Raw genomic sequence first — 14,243 nt, forward strand, 5'->3', positions numbered from 1 at the left:
AACTTCACGCTCAGAGTCAGTGGACATCCTCTTGGCATATGTTCAGGGGAAGGCTGTTTCTTATCTTGCCCTTCCACCAAAGACTCCCTGGGATATTAAGAGGGCATTCACCCTGATAGGAGAGAAGTTTTATCAAAGGAAGTAAGGAGTTGGCTAGTAGGCTATTAATTTCACATACAAGTAGATCCCACAAATATGCCCCTACCCGCTTGCCCACCACCACCACCTGCCTCCACTCCTCCATCACTTAGCTATCCACGGCTTCAGCTCTGGCTTTACTCTGGCCCAGGAAACAGACTGCATAGTAACTCCAGCCTCTACCCAGATCAGCAGCAGCAGTTGTGGTGGCAGCAGCTCCAGTCCTGCCACTGGCTCTGGGGCTGGGACTGGAGCTGCCACCATCACTGCTGTTGCTACATGGCCTGGTAAGGGCTGGAGCCACTTTCTGTTCTGTGCCCCAGGCCAGAGCACAGCTGGAGCCACAGTCAGAACTGAAGCCATGGAGGGTAAGGAGTACTGGGGAGGAGACAGAGGTAGTGCCAGGGGAGGCAGAGGAAGCACCAGAGGGATAGAAGATGCTGTGGCTCCAGCTCTGATGCTGGGTTGGGGATGGGGCTGCATCAGCCGGCTGTCCCTCCCCCTCTCCCCTGCTTATGCTCAAATCCAAGACAAGAGACTTCCTCCCCCCACCCCCAAATTAAATGGAAACAAAAACCTTGTCTTAGATTTGAACAAGTAAGGTAATACTGTTTCTTATTTTGACTATTCCAGAAGATTGTGTAGGGGAGAAAACAAAGAAAACAGGAGTTAGAAAAAGTGTCAGAAGGGGTTGTAGCTATTTTATGACGTGGCATTCCTCTCAGATGAAGTGGAAAGCATAATATGCAATAATCGGTTAGCTGTGGCATTTATTTTACTTTACTGACATGTTTGCTATATATGCCTTAGAGGGATAAAGAAGGGTGTTAGTGCCCAAAAACTTGCAGAGAACATTTTTTCCAACTACTCGGTTGGTCTAATAAAAGATATCACATTTACCCAAAGAACTTTATCTGACTTAGAAGACTGTAGTCTTTGCATCTTCTGGTTAACTTCCATTTAATTAAGAATTTCAGAAGCAATTAACTAGCATTTCTCTCTAGTACAGACTGAAACCTTTACATAAAAGCAAACTGGTAAATGGATGGACTTTAGTTTAAATAACACTATTCTAATACATTTGATTTCTGTCTAGTGTTTATACTCTTCCTCAGCAGGCTTTTCAAAGGATATAATTTCATTCTTTCATTCTGAGATTTTTTTTCTTTTTTCATTTGGAGAAAGGTTGCATAGTAACCTTTTGGAAAAGCTTGTATGAAAATTGTACACCTGAAACTCCTTTTATGTTTTTTATCTTGAAACCTAAATAATTTTCTCGTAACATTTTTGTTCTCTAATAAATGGATACATTGGCCAATCGACAGGAGAATAATCTCCAAATATGTGAGGAATACAAACAGAAAAAAGAAGGAATGTATTTATTGTGAATCAAGTATAATTAGATGGAATAGGATGCAATTATGTGAGAAAAAAACAGCTGGGCATCAAGAATGAATTTTGTGAATACAATGCAGTAATCTTCCCAGGGACACAATAGATGTCTATCACCTGCATATTTACATTTTGACTAGGTAAAACAGTAGCAAATGTATAATATGAAGAATTCTTAGCTACTAGGGATCGAAAAAGACCTCAGTCTTTCAGTTTATTACTAGACATTTCTATTATTTCTTTCCTCCATTTCAGTGCATTTCCTCTTCTCTCTGCAAACACTTTACTTGTTTCAAAAACTATATAAGCCTAAATTCCCTGCACTAATTACTAATCTGGGAGAACTACAGATTTTCAGTGTCCAACCTGAGATGCTTTGCATCTGACTTTCAGAGACACCCCACATTCAGTGTTCTCATTTGGAAAAAAATCAGTAAAAGTAAGCTCCAACTGGTTACCAAACTTTTTCAGTTTTCTTTTTAATAAAGTACTATGCTGCATTTCATCAGAACATTTCAATTTTTTTAAATCTGTTTTTTTTTAGTAAGAACGTATACTTAGTATAATGTTAACATATGAAGTCTTGCCAAACTGTCTGAAAAAGATTTGAGCTAGAAATGATCTGTTTTGTTTTTTACAGAGTAAGAAATCTTCCATTTCAGTATAATAAAGCAATAGCTTGCATATGCTTACTATATGAAGTTGCTAAAGATTTTTCCCAAGCTATTTTAAATCAATTTGTTATTATTATTATCATTACCACCAGAAAATGAAGAATTTAAGTTTGGTGAATGACAGACTGCTAAAAGCATCTGGAAACCTCAGGAAATTCACCAAGTCCAGTAGCTGAATTGGATGAAAGGCAGGCTAAAAGAAGTCATCCTGTTTAATTGTTGGTTTTATGCTGGTAAAGGGCTAAATCCAGTTTGTTGATGTAAGTACCTATGCTGACGTGAGAACACTGAAACTCCCCTCTAACCTTCAGAGGGAATAGATGGTGTGAGAGTCTGTTGTCAACAGAAAAGGTCCCAAACTACTACCATCCCACCCACTTTCCTGGTGGTTGGGTGAAATAAGCTCAATATCCAAACCATCTCTGGTTTTAGTAAAATATCCATCATCTAATACTTGGAAATAAATAAGCCCAGTTTAGGAACATTCATTTCATTCTTGAGTTTCCACAGGTTTTTAATAAAATAATTAATATGCCAGATTATTTCTGGCCTTGGTCTTGCCAACTGAGACAATGAGATTCTGCAAACTTGAGAGCCATCTCCAGTTTTCCCTTCTCCAGTTGCTTATTCCTCATATCTGATCTATTTCATTGCAAGTTGGAGTCACTATAAAGCTGGCAGGCTATGGGGACAGGTGTCATTCTTGGCAATGTCACCTTGAAAGATGGTTACTTCTGGAATAATTATCTCAGAGCAGCTATTCAGCACTAGAGGTTTTCCAAGAAAAGATTAACAAGGAAGCTGCATAAGTGATGGGGCTGCCATGTTCTTCAGAGCGGCAGTCATTCCTTTCATAACATGTTTCAAGGAGTCCTGGGGGATCCTTAGTCTACTCCCTAACAAGACTGCACATCATAATCAGGCCAGAGAATGAACCTGCCAACATTTCTGTTAGAACTGAATATTTGAGGAAACCAATGTTTTTCCTGAATGCAAATAAAATCTGAATATAAAATGAAGGGCAAGTTTGTTTTTTTTAATGACAAGAAAAGCTGTTGCAGATCTTGGCTTGAATTAGAAAATGTCCTCCCTCAGGCTCAGTTTTACAACATCTCCCTAAGTTTTATCTGATAACTAAAATCCCACTGCTGAACCTGAGCTCTCCTGCAAGTGCACTCATACCTTGCTGGCCTATTTACCAGTTACAGTCCCTTGAGCTGGTGATAGCATTATGCAGTTCTAATTAAACGCTGGTTCAAACCTACAAAATTATTTGAGATCATCCAAATAAATTGTCTGACCTAAGATTTAGCAACTAAACTTTCTTAGCATCTCCACTAGGACCTGCTACTTAATGAAGCATGCAGAGAAAGCATCCAGCTTCAGAAATTCCCTGGAATATTATATCTCAGGTATGCCCTTTACATTCAAATGTCCCTCTCTGCCTGCAGCTTAGAGACAAAAAGCTGTCTAAAAAACCCCCAATCATATCTTCACCTTGATACTATGTGAGTTATAGCTGCAATTTGATAGTGGTCAGAGTTTACCCCGTTTTAGGAGATAATACCGGTTCTGATAATATTCCCCATTTTCATCACAGGTCCTGCAAGACATTTTTCAAAGGCACCAAAGTGATTTAGGAGTCCAAATACTATTTTCAAAGGTGGCTTAGGTACTCAGGGTTGAAAGTTCCTATGAGTGTTAGGGAAACTGATGCTGTTGAGTGCCAAACCTCGCTTTGGAAAACAGAACTTAGGCTCCTAGCGATATGTCTATACTCCTCAAAGCAGCCTTGTTCAAAGGCAGGGGTTCTCAAACATTGTGATATCGCAACCCTGTCAAATAATATATAAATTTACGTGACTCCCCCATGATTAAAGCTATTGATTTCATTAGGATTAGGTAGGGGACAAATAAAGCACATTTATTATATTATTTATTATATTAAATGAAATACAATAGTCAAAAAACACTTTATAAAGTTTATCAAATTCCAAACTGTTTCACTGAAAAAAAAACACTGTCAAATTTAAAACCCAATAGTTTCCAATGAGAAGAATGAATTGGCTTAGTACTGCTTAGTTTTTCAAACCTGGGCTTTATTTTCAAGACTGCCAGTCTCATTTCACGCTCCACATTTATTTTTGATCAGTATTTGCTTTTTATAGCGGCAACTGTTGAAAACCCTGATTTACACATGTAGGATGTTGCAAAGGGAAAACTCGCACTCAGTCGTATGCAGTCAATCAAACTGTTGACAGATAAACATTGAGCTTTACTAACCTGTACACGTGGAGATTAGAAAACAAAAGAGTCACTTCCAGTGTGGGTGAGTCCAATAACACATGTGTTGCTGCCGGAGGAGGGAAGCAAGCAGAGTGTTTGCACGATGGGGAGGGAAGAGAAGTTTGCGACCCACTTTTAAGTTGCTCACGACCCCCCGGGGGGTCGCAACCCACAGTTTGAGAACCCCTGTTCTAAGGTACACCTGACCTGCTTGGTGCATAGTAGTTCCCAAAGCAGAGATAGCCTTGTGACAAAGCTACTCGGGGTTGTATGCACATGTCCTAAGACACTTCAGTGCTTTTGAAAATTTCATCCAAAACCTAGAGAATCCAAACTTATAGAATCTTTCAAAAGGAAGAAAGCTGAAAGTGTAATTAGTATGTTTACCTAAGCCAAGCCATCAACAACTTAGAAAGCAATTCAGTATGGTAAATCATATACTAAAAGAAGTGTCCAGGCCTCTGTGTCATGGTACCTTTTCTTAGCAGTTATGGTCAGTTTCTGTTTAATCCCAGCAGCACTACCTGAATGTCAGGTAGCAATCATGACATAGCTATACAGCATTCATTAGCTGCATCTAGCAACTGATTGAACACTACGGTTGTTCTATATTAGTCTTAAGTGACAGAACCATTCATCTTACAATACAGTCACCATACCTGGAAGGAAAAGAGCAGGCTTCCCTAAGGAATGATCTAGTCTGAAAAGCAAACAGAGGACCATTTTAGTTTGCCAGCTGCAGAATTATCAAACAACTTATTGTTTGCAACTTGGAACAGCACACAGATCCATTTTACATGCAAAAGAACAGTAGTTTGAAACTAGCAGCAAAGTCAATGAAAAATTTTGGCATCATTTCCTAGATATAAACAGTCAGCAGTTTGGCCCTTTTATATATTGTAATTTGGTGGAATAAAATTTCAGGGTTATTCTATTTATTCTGTTTTCATGTTATAACTAAAATAATTTAGTTGTATGAAACCATCTATCCTTCTTCATCATGGTGTGTGTGTGAAAGGTCACCAGAAGGGCCGTGCGATGCTTTGGTCCCTGATTTGATTTGGCGGAGATTTGGCCTGATTCAGTGGCCTAATCTCCAAATTGGAATCAAATGAGGAGACCCTTTAATCCCTCCAAATTGAATCAGAACCCTCCGAATTGATTTGGAGAGATCTGATGATTTGGACATAGATGCAGTTTTAAATGTTTTTTCTACATACCTCAAGGTACCATGTGGCTCGTGAATGCTGAGATGGTGTGGTGGATGGAGCACCCCACAGCAGCATGGGGGGCTCCCCAGTGCACCTGGCAGCAGACCTGGAAGTGGAAAAGGAGTACTTCCGGTCCACTTCTGGGTCTGCCCCTCCGCACCCCCCCGGCTCGGCAACTGGTTCCTCCTGGGTCTGAGGGGGCACCCGGGGATGAGCGCTGAGCTGGGAGGTGTGTGGGAGGGCCCCCTTCCGTGCTCAATGGAGGACCCAGAAGTGGACTGGAAGTACTTCTGGTCCACTTCTGGGTTTGCCACTGAGCATGGGGGGAATCCCCCCATGCTCCTGTAGGATGCTGCATGCACCCCACCACTGCAGTGTTCACAAGCAGTACCTAGTACCTTGAGGTATGTAGAAAAAACATTTAAAGCTGTGTCTATGGCCGAATCGCTGATTCTCCAAATCAGCATCAAATCTTCAGATTTGGATTCAGCTGGATTGAACGGGGGACAGTGATCTGAATCAATTAATTGAATCTCTGTCCCAAATTTGGGCCGAATCCGAATCAAATATGGCCAACTTCGCACACCCCTAGTCACCAGGACCTTCAATACCTCAAGCTCAATACCTAGGCAGGAGTATGGAGGGATCCCAGACTTTCCACCCCCTTTTCAGACCATTGGGACAGTATTAAAAGACCAGACAGAATCTAGACATATGGCGTTTTGATGGCTCTAATTATATACGCAACCAGAAATTGAACCCAGATCTCCTGTGTGGCAGACACGGATTCTACAGTTTAGCTTTGCACTAAATACAGTAATATTTGTAACTCTTCCTTAAATTCCATAGAGAGAGTTGAAAAAATAAATTTGGATACAGTGGAACTGATCCAGCTCAACAGGAGTTCAGCCACTGCTTCAATGGTTAAATAATCTGATTTTGGTGTCCTGCATTAACTATGCATCTCTCCTCAAGCCAGCTGAAACCAGAGAAATCAAACACTGGATCGGGTATATAGGGCCTACCTTCTTTGAAGTTCTTTTATCCGGACCATCATATTGAGGTGTCCTTGAGAGTATTGTTCAATTACATCACGTACATCATATGGTTTCCGGGCTTGCTGCAAAAGGAGAAATATGAAAGTGTCAGATAATGCTTATTTTTACATCATTCATATGCATCAGATAGACTTTCTTTTTAATTCTCAAGAGGTTTTTTGATGACGTTCTCTGTAAGAACTGAAAAATATGATAATCCTAGACAATTCTTTACTATTGTAGCTGCCAAGGCATAAAAGTCGTCACGATGTCCCCTGCTTTTCTTGTGATACAATGTGGATTTCAAATCTTTTTTAATTAGGCACCTTGGAGCTACTCCTTATAGAAAAACTTTCTTCATAGTCCCCACAGGCACTCAGCAGAAGCCCTGAAGATGTCTGATGAAGACATCTCCCACATGGAGCACATTATCTTTCAAACCTGAGGGTAAGGAATACTTTAGCTATTGCATATGCGATATATGTGATAGCTAAATCAGCATATGCTACACAGCTATAACATATCACATATGCTGATTATTGATCCAAGACCATCCTTGTCCCTATCATACTTTCCTTTCTATAAACTCTTAGACTCTGTCTTGAAGTGATTCAGGTTCTTTGCCCTCATTACTTTTCTCAGAAGAGTATTCCAAAACTTTGCTCTTCTAAAAAACCAGATACTTTAATTTCCAGTTCTATTTGTTTATAAACAATTTGTTTATTTTTAGTCTATTTAAATTTATTTGCAGTCTAAATTTATTTGTAAACTAAATAGCTCTTTTTTTCTCTTCATGATAGTCACCCTGCAAAAGTATATATATAAAGTATATATAAGAAGCAATCATATTCCCACACAACTTTCTAAAATAAATAAGTCAAACATGCATCTCATAATGTAGGTTGTCCATTTCCTGAACATCATGGCAGCTGTTCTTTATACCTGTTCTAGTTCAAATTCTTTTTTTCATAGATTTCATAGACATTAAGGCTAGAAGGGACCTTGGGAGATCACCAAGTCCAGCCCCCTGCCCCAAGGGCAGGAAGTCAGCTGGGGTCATAGGATCCCAGCAAGATAAGTGTCCAAACACTTATTAAAGGAGTCCAGAGTAGGTGCTTGCACCACCTCCAGAGGGAGCCTATTCCAGGCCTTGGAGGCTTGGACAGTAAAGAAGTTTTTCCTTATGTCCAGCTTAAAATGGTCTTGGAGGAGTCTGTGACCGTTCCACCTTGTCATCCCTTGGGGTGCTCTGGTGAACAGGCATTCCCCCAGATCCTGATGCACAACCCTGATGTACTTATAGGCTGCCACCAGGTCACCCCTGATCCTGTGCCTTTCCAGGCTGAAGAGTCCCATGACTCTCAGCCTCTCTTCATAAAGCCTATTCTCCTGTTCTCTGATCATGCGCGTGGCTCTCCTCTGGACTCCAAGCTTCTCCACATCCTTCCTGAATTGAGGAGCCCAGAATTGGATGCAGTACTTCAACTGCAGCCTCACCAAGGCCGAGTACAGTGGGAGGATGATATCCTGAGATTTAAATGAGAAGCATCTATGGATGCAAGCCAATCTTTTAATAAAGATCAGGGCTGTCCTACTTGCAGATTGTGCATACAGCCCATGAGCAGTTAACTTGCAGCTCACAGGGTCCCACCTGGCTGCTAGCTCTCTTCACCACTCCCTTCTCATGTTGTTTGGGTCTCAAGGTTTCCCCTTCCTCCTCTGGCTTCTTGTTCTGCTCCCAGCTCTGGGGGCAGGGAGAAGTGGCCTACAGAGTGGGAGTAGAAAGGGCCATGGTAAGGAAGACCATGTGGCAATGGGAGTGGGGTTCTGGGCAGCCCACACAGCAGGGGCAGGAGTGAGGGGCATAGTGAGGGGAACACTCAGAAGTTGGACAGCCCTGTCGTAGGAGATCAGAATTTTACACAGTAGTCTAAATAGGGGATTACTAATGCCATGTACAGTGATACTAACATTTCCTGGAACTTCATCAATATTCCTTTCCTAACATAACTTAGAATTGCATTAACCTCTTTCATGACCATATGATGCTGTTGAACCCTGTGATCGAATGGCATATTCATCTCTCTTTTCCACCACTGCTGTCAGTGTATAAGCCTCCTCCTTTTAGCAACAGGCCTTGTTATTAATCCATCAGTGTGACTGCCCTTCATACTGTTAGAATTTGTACCATTTGTAATACTCTACTACACAAGGTAGTCTAATTCTTTCTCTATAATAATGTGGCCCTTCTCTGTGTTAGCAATATTGCCCCATTTTTGTCTTCTGCAACTGTCATAAGATTTGGTCCACTTCATTGTTCTTGTCTCTGAAGTCAATAATCCTGTCATAGAAGGGCATTAGATTGGTATGACAAGATCTTCCTTGGATAAAACCTTGTTGTACTTTGTCCCCTTTTCAGGGACTTCCATATCCATGATTTTTCATTCCTTCAGCAGCTGTTCCAATCAAGCATGTGGGATGGCAATTTTTGGGGTCAGTCTTTTTCTCTTTTTGAAATATAGGCACTACATTTGCTCCTTTCCCATTATAGGGTATTATCCCCAGTCTGACAGATTCAGTGGAGCTAAGTGCTATAGCGTCTACTCTTTCCTTCCAGTTCTTTCACTCTTCTAAGTTTGGCTTCTACCATCTCATATATAGTAATACTTCTCTCATGTATGGTCATTTCCATAACCATGCTATCATTCCCATTTGCAACTCTATTATCCTTATTACTTCTTCATCTTTCAAAACCAATGAAAAATATTTATTGGGACATACCTATATTGTATTTGATCTCCATCCCATCTTCAATGTATAGAAGCCCCACCTCTTCCCTACAAGTTCTCTTTTAATTTATCCAATTAAAAAAACATTTGCTGGGGTTTTTATGATTGCTTTCCAGGTCTAACTTAGCTAAAGCTTTGGCCATTCTCACTTTCCCTCTGCAATGTTTGACCACTGGAAGATCTCTCTCCATACTAATCAAACCCTTTTTCCATTCCTTATAGAGCCTCTGTGTGCTTTTAATATCTTGTTCAAGGTACTTGTTCATCCAAGTAGGCTGGTAGTTCTTTCCAACCAATTATTTCCCATTGCTTGGGATGCAAACTCTTCATGATACTTGCATGTTTGCTTTAAAGCAGTGGCACCTATGGGCTGGGCTGGCCCCATGGGCTGGTCTGTTGTCGGGTTCAACATGGGGGATAGGGCTGCAAGCAGGATGAATGTTTCAGTATTGGTCTGAGGGCCCAATCAGGCTCAATTAAGTGTCACTGGTCCTCTGCAATCACATTTCTGCACCTGTGGGGTGCCCCATAAGTCAAATGATATGGCTCTGTCAGCTGGATTTAGTCCATGGGCTGGATCTTCATCACCTTTCTTAAAAATAATTTCACATAACTTCTGCATCTTACTATATTAAGATAATTGCAATTTAGGATGACTGGATTCAGATTCACACAATTCCAAAGTTTGGGGATGTTTAGTGTCAAGATTTTGGTCTAGATATCTACCAGATGCTTCCCCAAGATGTGAACCTGTTTGGATCCATAAGTTAGGCCCATCTTTACTTAACAGTATTATATGCAAAAAAGCAGAATTAAGATACAAAAATAAAAGTGAAGATAAAGTCCAGTATTTCCCTCACTTCAGTCTTCCTTTAGACTGCTAAACTTCCTCCTGGAATTCTGTGACTTTTGAGACATGACTTTTTTTTTTAAAGTCTGGAGAATTTGCATTAAATTATGTGATTATAAAAGGTAGCAAAACAGCCCAGAAGTAGGGGAGAGGACTGGGAACAATCTCCTTTAGAAAATATCAACATTTTTGGACCCACCCCAGCCCAGTGGGAAATATGGGGCAAGATGTCTCCGTTTTGGCTTTGGCTCAAGAGAAAAAAAAGGTACACTGCAAATCCAGTAACTGAAAATAACTGAAAACAGCTCATTAGTCATCTTGTTGTCTGTTTCCACTCTGCCACAGCTTCAGCCGAAGCCATTAGCATGCACCATTGCACACATGCACTGAACACCTACAGTATGTGCTGGAGTCATGCTTGGAAGGCAGCCACAGGATCCTAGAAATTTCACATAAAAGCCTGGAATTGGAGTGGAAACAAATCCTGTAAAATGAAGGAGCAAAAAGTCTTAATGACAAAATCCTTTCCTAGCACTTGGCTGTGGGAAGTTACCTGCATTATTGCCTTCAACAAAATGTAGCTGTTGTGTAAGGGACTGCATGTGTGAGGAGGTTGTTTTTGTTTTGTTTTGTTTTGTTTTCAAGCTTTCAATTTATTGCCTATTTTTTTCCCTCCCTTCTCAAGCTCTGCTTGTTGCAGACGCTGACACATCACTATTTCTGGCCAGAAAAGCAGTCTATTGTCTTCCCCCAGAGAACCAGTGCCAATATCTCTCTTTAGATTGACTGGCAGGGGTGCTTTGAGAACATTTTGGCTAACCCTCCTTTCCTCCTTTTGGACACACTCTATTTAGACATGATGCATGGCTCACAGCCTAGCTGTGCTAGTGGGGTTTTTTTTCCCTTTAGAGGCTACCATGTGCATAATTAATTCTCTTCATTCCACATAAAACTTTCCTTTTTCATTCCCCTAAAAATCCTTTTACCGCTGCTACCAAATCATCAACACTAAAACCTTGTGTTGTTAAAGGATGTACACTGCATTCTTCCTGAAACCAACCTAAAATCTGAAAAAAAAAATGTTTCTAAAAAAATCCTTCTAACATCCACCTTTTCCCTTCTGTTTTCCCATTAACCCTTTTTAGACCAGAACAGGTTATATTCTGCATCTGGCACAGACTGCACAAATGTGTTTAAATTGAATACAACTTCTTGTGAAGTTATGAAAAATAATAGAATATACAGTAAAAATCATGTAATGAATACTCCCAAGGAAGTTTGGTAAACCCTTCGAGCCCATCTAAGTTTTACCAGTTCTAGACCCTTTCCCCCTAAATGTATCCTAAATCAGGGGCATTATATCTATTTAAAAATTGGACTATAGCCCAGCATAGATGTTTTAACACATCTCATATTCAGGTTCTCCTTTTCTGAGCTTCCAAACTCTATCTGGATTCTGGTTTTTCTTAGCCTAAGTTCCATGTCCATAAAGAAAACAGGATTCTTGAGTCATCAAGTTAAACACAGGCATCAGGTCATATAATCCCTTTCACAAAAGTAGTTAAGGTTTCCCTCCAACCTCTTTATGCCTACTGGGAAGCTACTCCAGAATTTGTCTGCTCTGAAGTTTTGGAAACTTCTCCTAATTTCTAGTCTAAATTTCTTCATGGATAATTTATACATTGGGACCACATAATTGAAAACTGCACCTGTGCCACAGCTGGGGGCATTGAAGCAGTGGCAGCATGGGCACAGTTCCCAGCACCAATGCAGTACCTTGCCACCTGGCCCTGGTGTGAGTGCAGGCAAAACCTCTTGCCTTCAGAATGATGGTGAAGCCCTCCCAGCTCTGAGGGATAGATGGAGTGGCTCTGAGAGTCAGATCTGGCTTGAAGACCATATGTCTTTGGCCCCCGGGCTAGGATATCTAAAACTAGTTATATTTTATATCTATAAAAACTAGGAGTGGAAGGGAGGGATATGTTCAGGGGCATCCCTAATTATTCATGCAGCCTCCATAATGTGGACATACTCTGGATGATCATCCTGTTTAATCTATTCACCTACTACTGCATTGTAGGAGGACATTGGCTGAAACAGATGTCACATTTGTCCAGGGACTCTAAAGACAAAGAACCACTGTCCTGCTTCAAGTATTCAAGTTTAAATGTGCTATCACTTTGTCTGGGGATATCATGGGGTGCATCTGTAAGGTTATTGCAGGTTGTTCCCTAACAAGCTAGCTAGGTTGCGTGCTCTCCCTAGCCACCTACAAGCAGAGGAACAGCAACAAAGCTTGAAAAGGCTACATTTGTAAATGGCTGTTCCACTCCTGTTTTGATGAGGGTCTATAACAGACACAGGGTGCTCTGTTACTTGCAGGAGCCTGAGCAGCAGCAAGGTAGCCAGCAGCTGCTTGCAATCCCAATTAGGCACCACTGCCTGACTGGGGAACAGGACCTGGCTGTTCCCTACAAGAGCAGAGCTCTGAACAGCAAAGGCAGCAGTTTGCTACCAGCAGCCAGAGAGATGCCATTGGCTGAGCTACTACTCAATGTCTTGGGGGTAAGGGCGGGGCTATTGGGATGGAGGGGAGCCCTTGGTATGACTTGAAACTGCACCCTAATGGGGAATGGTGGGCTGAGATCAAGCAGGGGGAGCCTTGACTCATGGGAGCTCTGAGGCAGGGCCCAGGTTGGTAGAGGCACATGGAGCAGAGTCCAGGCTTGCCGTGAGCCCTGAGGCTGCTGTAGGGAGCCAGGACTAAGGCTTCAAGGGGGTGGGTCCCTAAGCCTTGGGGAGCTAGTAGAGAAGCTCCCAGGTGAAGGGATAAGGGATAGCTCAGGGGGGCATGGACCAGGGCTTGGAGCCCTGGCCCCATGGTGCGAGCTTGGATGCTCAGGGTGGGGCTTGTAGGCCCAGTGTGCAGGCTTGTAGGCCTGGAGTGGGGCTTGGAGACCCAGTGTGCAGGCTCAGAGGCCCAAGGTGGGGCTTGGAGGCCCAGAGTGCGGGCTTGGAGGCCTGGGGTGGGGTTTGGAGACCAGAGGGGGCTTGGATCCCAGAATATGATTAGGTAAGAGCACAGTTTGAGGGTGTTGGGACCATGAGCTCCGGTGGGGACAGAGCTCATGTGAGAATCCGGAGCTCAGGTCCAGGTACTAGCCAATTGGAGAAACATCTGTGAGGCATGGGACATGATAAGGCAAGGTTGGAGATGTGTGTAAGGCTCTTGTCACCAGGGCAAGTAAATGGGCAACCTCCCACTTTAGTGACATCTTTTAAAAGTATTAATATCAAGGTGTGGCAGGAGAGGTAGGCAGGTGGTTTGCCTGGAAGCAAGTGGGCGGGCCAACAATTTGACCAGTCCTGGGATGCACTCTTGTTACAGGGTTAAATCCTGTGACAATCAGGATTGCATCAAATACAGCAGCTATTTATAACTGTGGAGTCTTTATAGTTGTGGAGTCTTTTCTGCTAGTCAAACAATTATCTTCAAAAGGAAGAAAATGTATTTTTTAAAATTATCCTGGAAAATAAAAGTAGAACATAAAATATTGATAAAAAATAACTCTGGGGCTGATTCTACAAATTCTGTAATGTTTAGGTGTTCTGCAGGAGTCCTTCATGTTTGTGGGGAATTCTTTATACAGTTTAAGATTTACCGCTGAGTAGTAATATGCAAGCATGAGTTTAAATAGATTTTAAATAGATCTTGTTTATTAGACCTTGTCATAGACCTTGACTTAGCCATATGCTCAAGGACAAATTTCACCTGCAGAGTTTTTATTGGTCAGGCCCACTGTCATCCCCTATCCTGCATGAACACTTCTCTTTTTCATTTATCCTTTTGTTGTCTGTTTTTCTGG

General features: G+C 41.7%; 1 protein-coding gene across 1 annotated transcript in view; it reads right to left on the minus strand.

Moving 5' to 3' along the window:
* Positions 1-14,243, minus strand: part of LOC109296543 (potassium voltage-gated channel subfamily KQT member 1-like) — a 379,870-nt gene that overhangs the window by 365,436 nt on the left and 191 nt on the right. The window contains exons 2-3 of the mRNA XM_019515975.1: positions 6,727-6,821; positions 5,150-5,190 (exon numbers count right to left, since the gene is read on the minus strand). Of these exons, the coding sequence (XP_019371520.1) occupies positions 5,150-5,190; positions 6,727-6,821 (136 nt within the window). The remainder of the gene's footprint in view (positions 1-5,149; positions 5,191-6,726; positions 6,822-14,243) is intronic.

Source organism: Gavialis gangeticus, unplaced genomic scaffold (assembly GCF_001723915.1).
Source record: "Gavialis gangeticus isolate Ggan-Ray unplaced genomic scaffold, GavGan_comp1, whole genome shotgun sequence".
Taxonomy (NCBI): domain Eukaryota; kingdom Metazoa; phylum Chordata; order Crocodylia; family Gavialidae; genus Gavialis; species Gavialis gangeticus.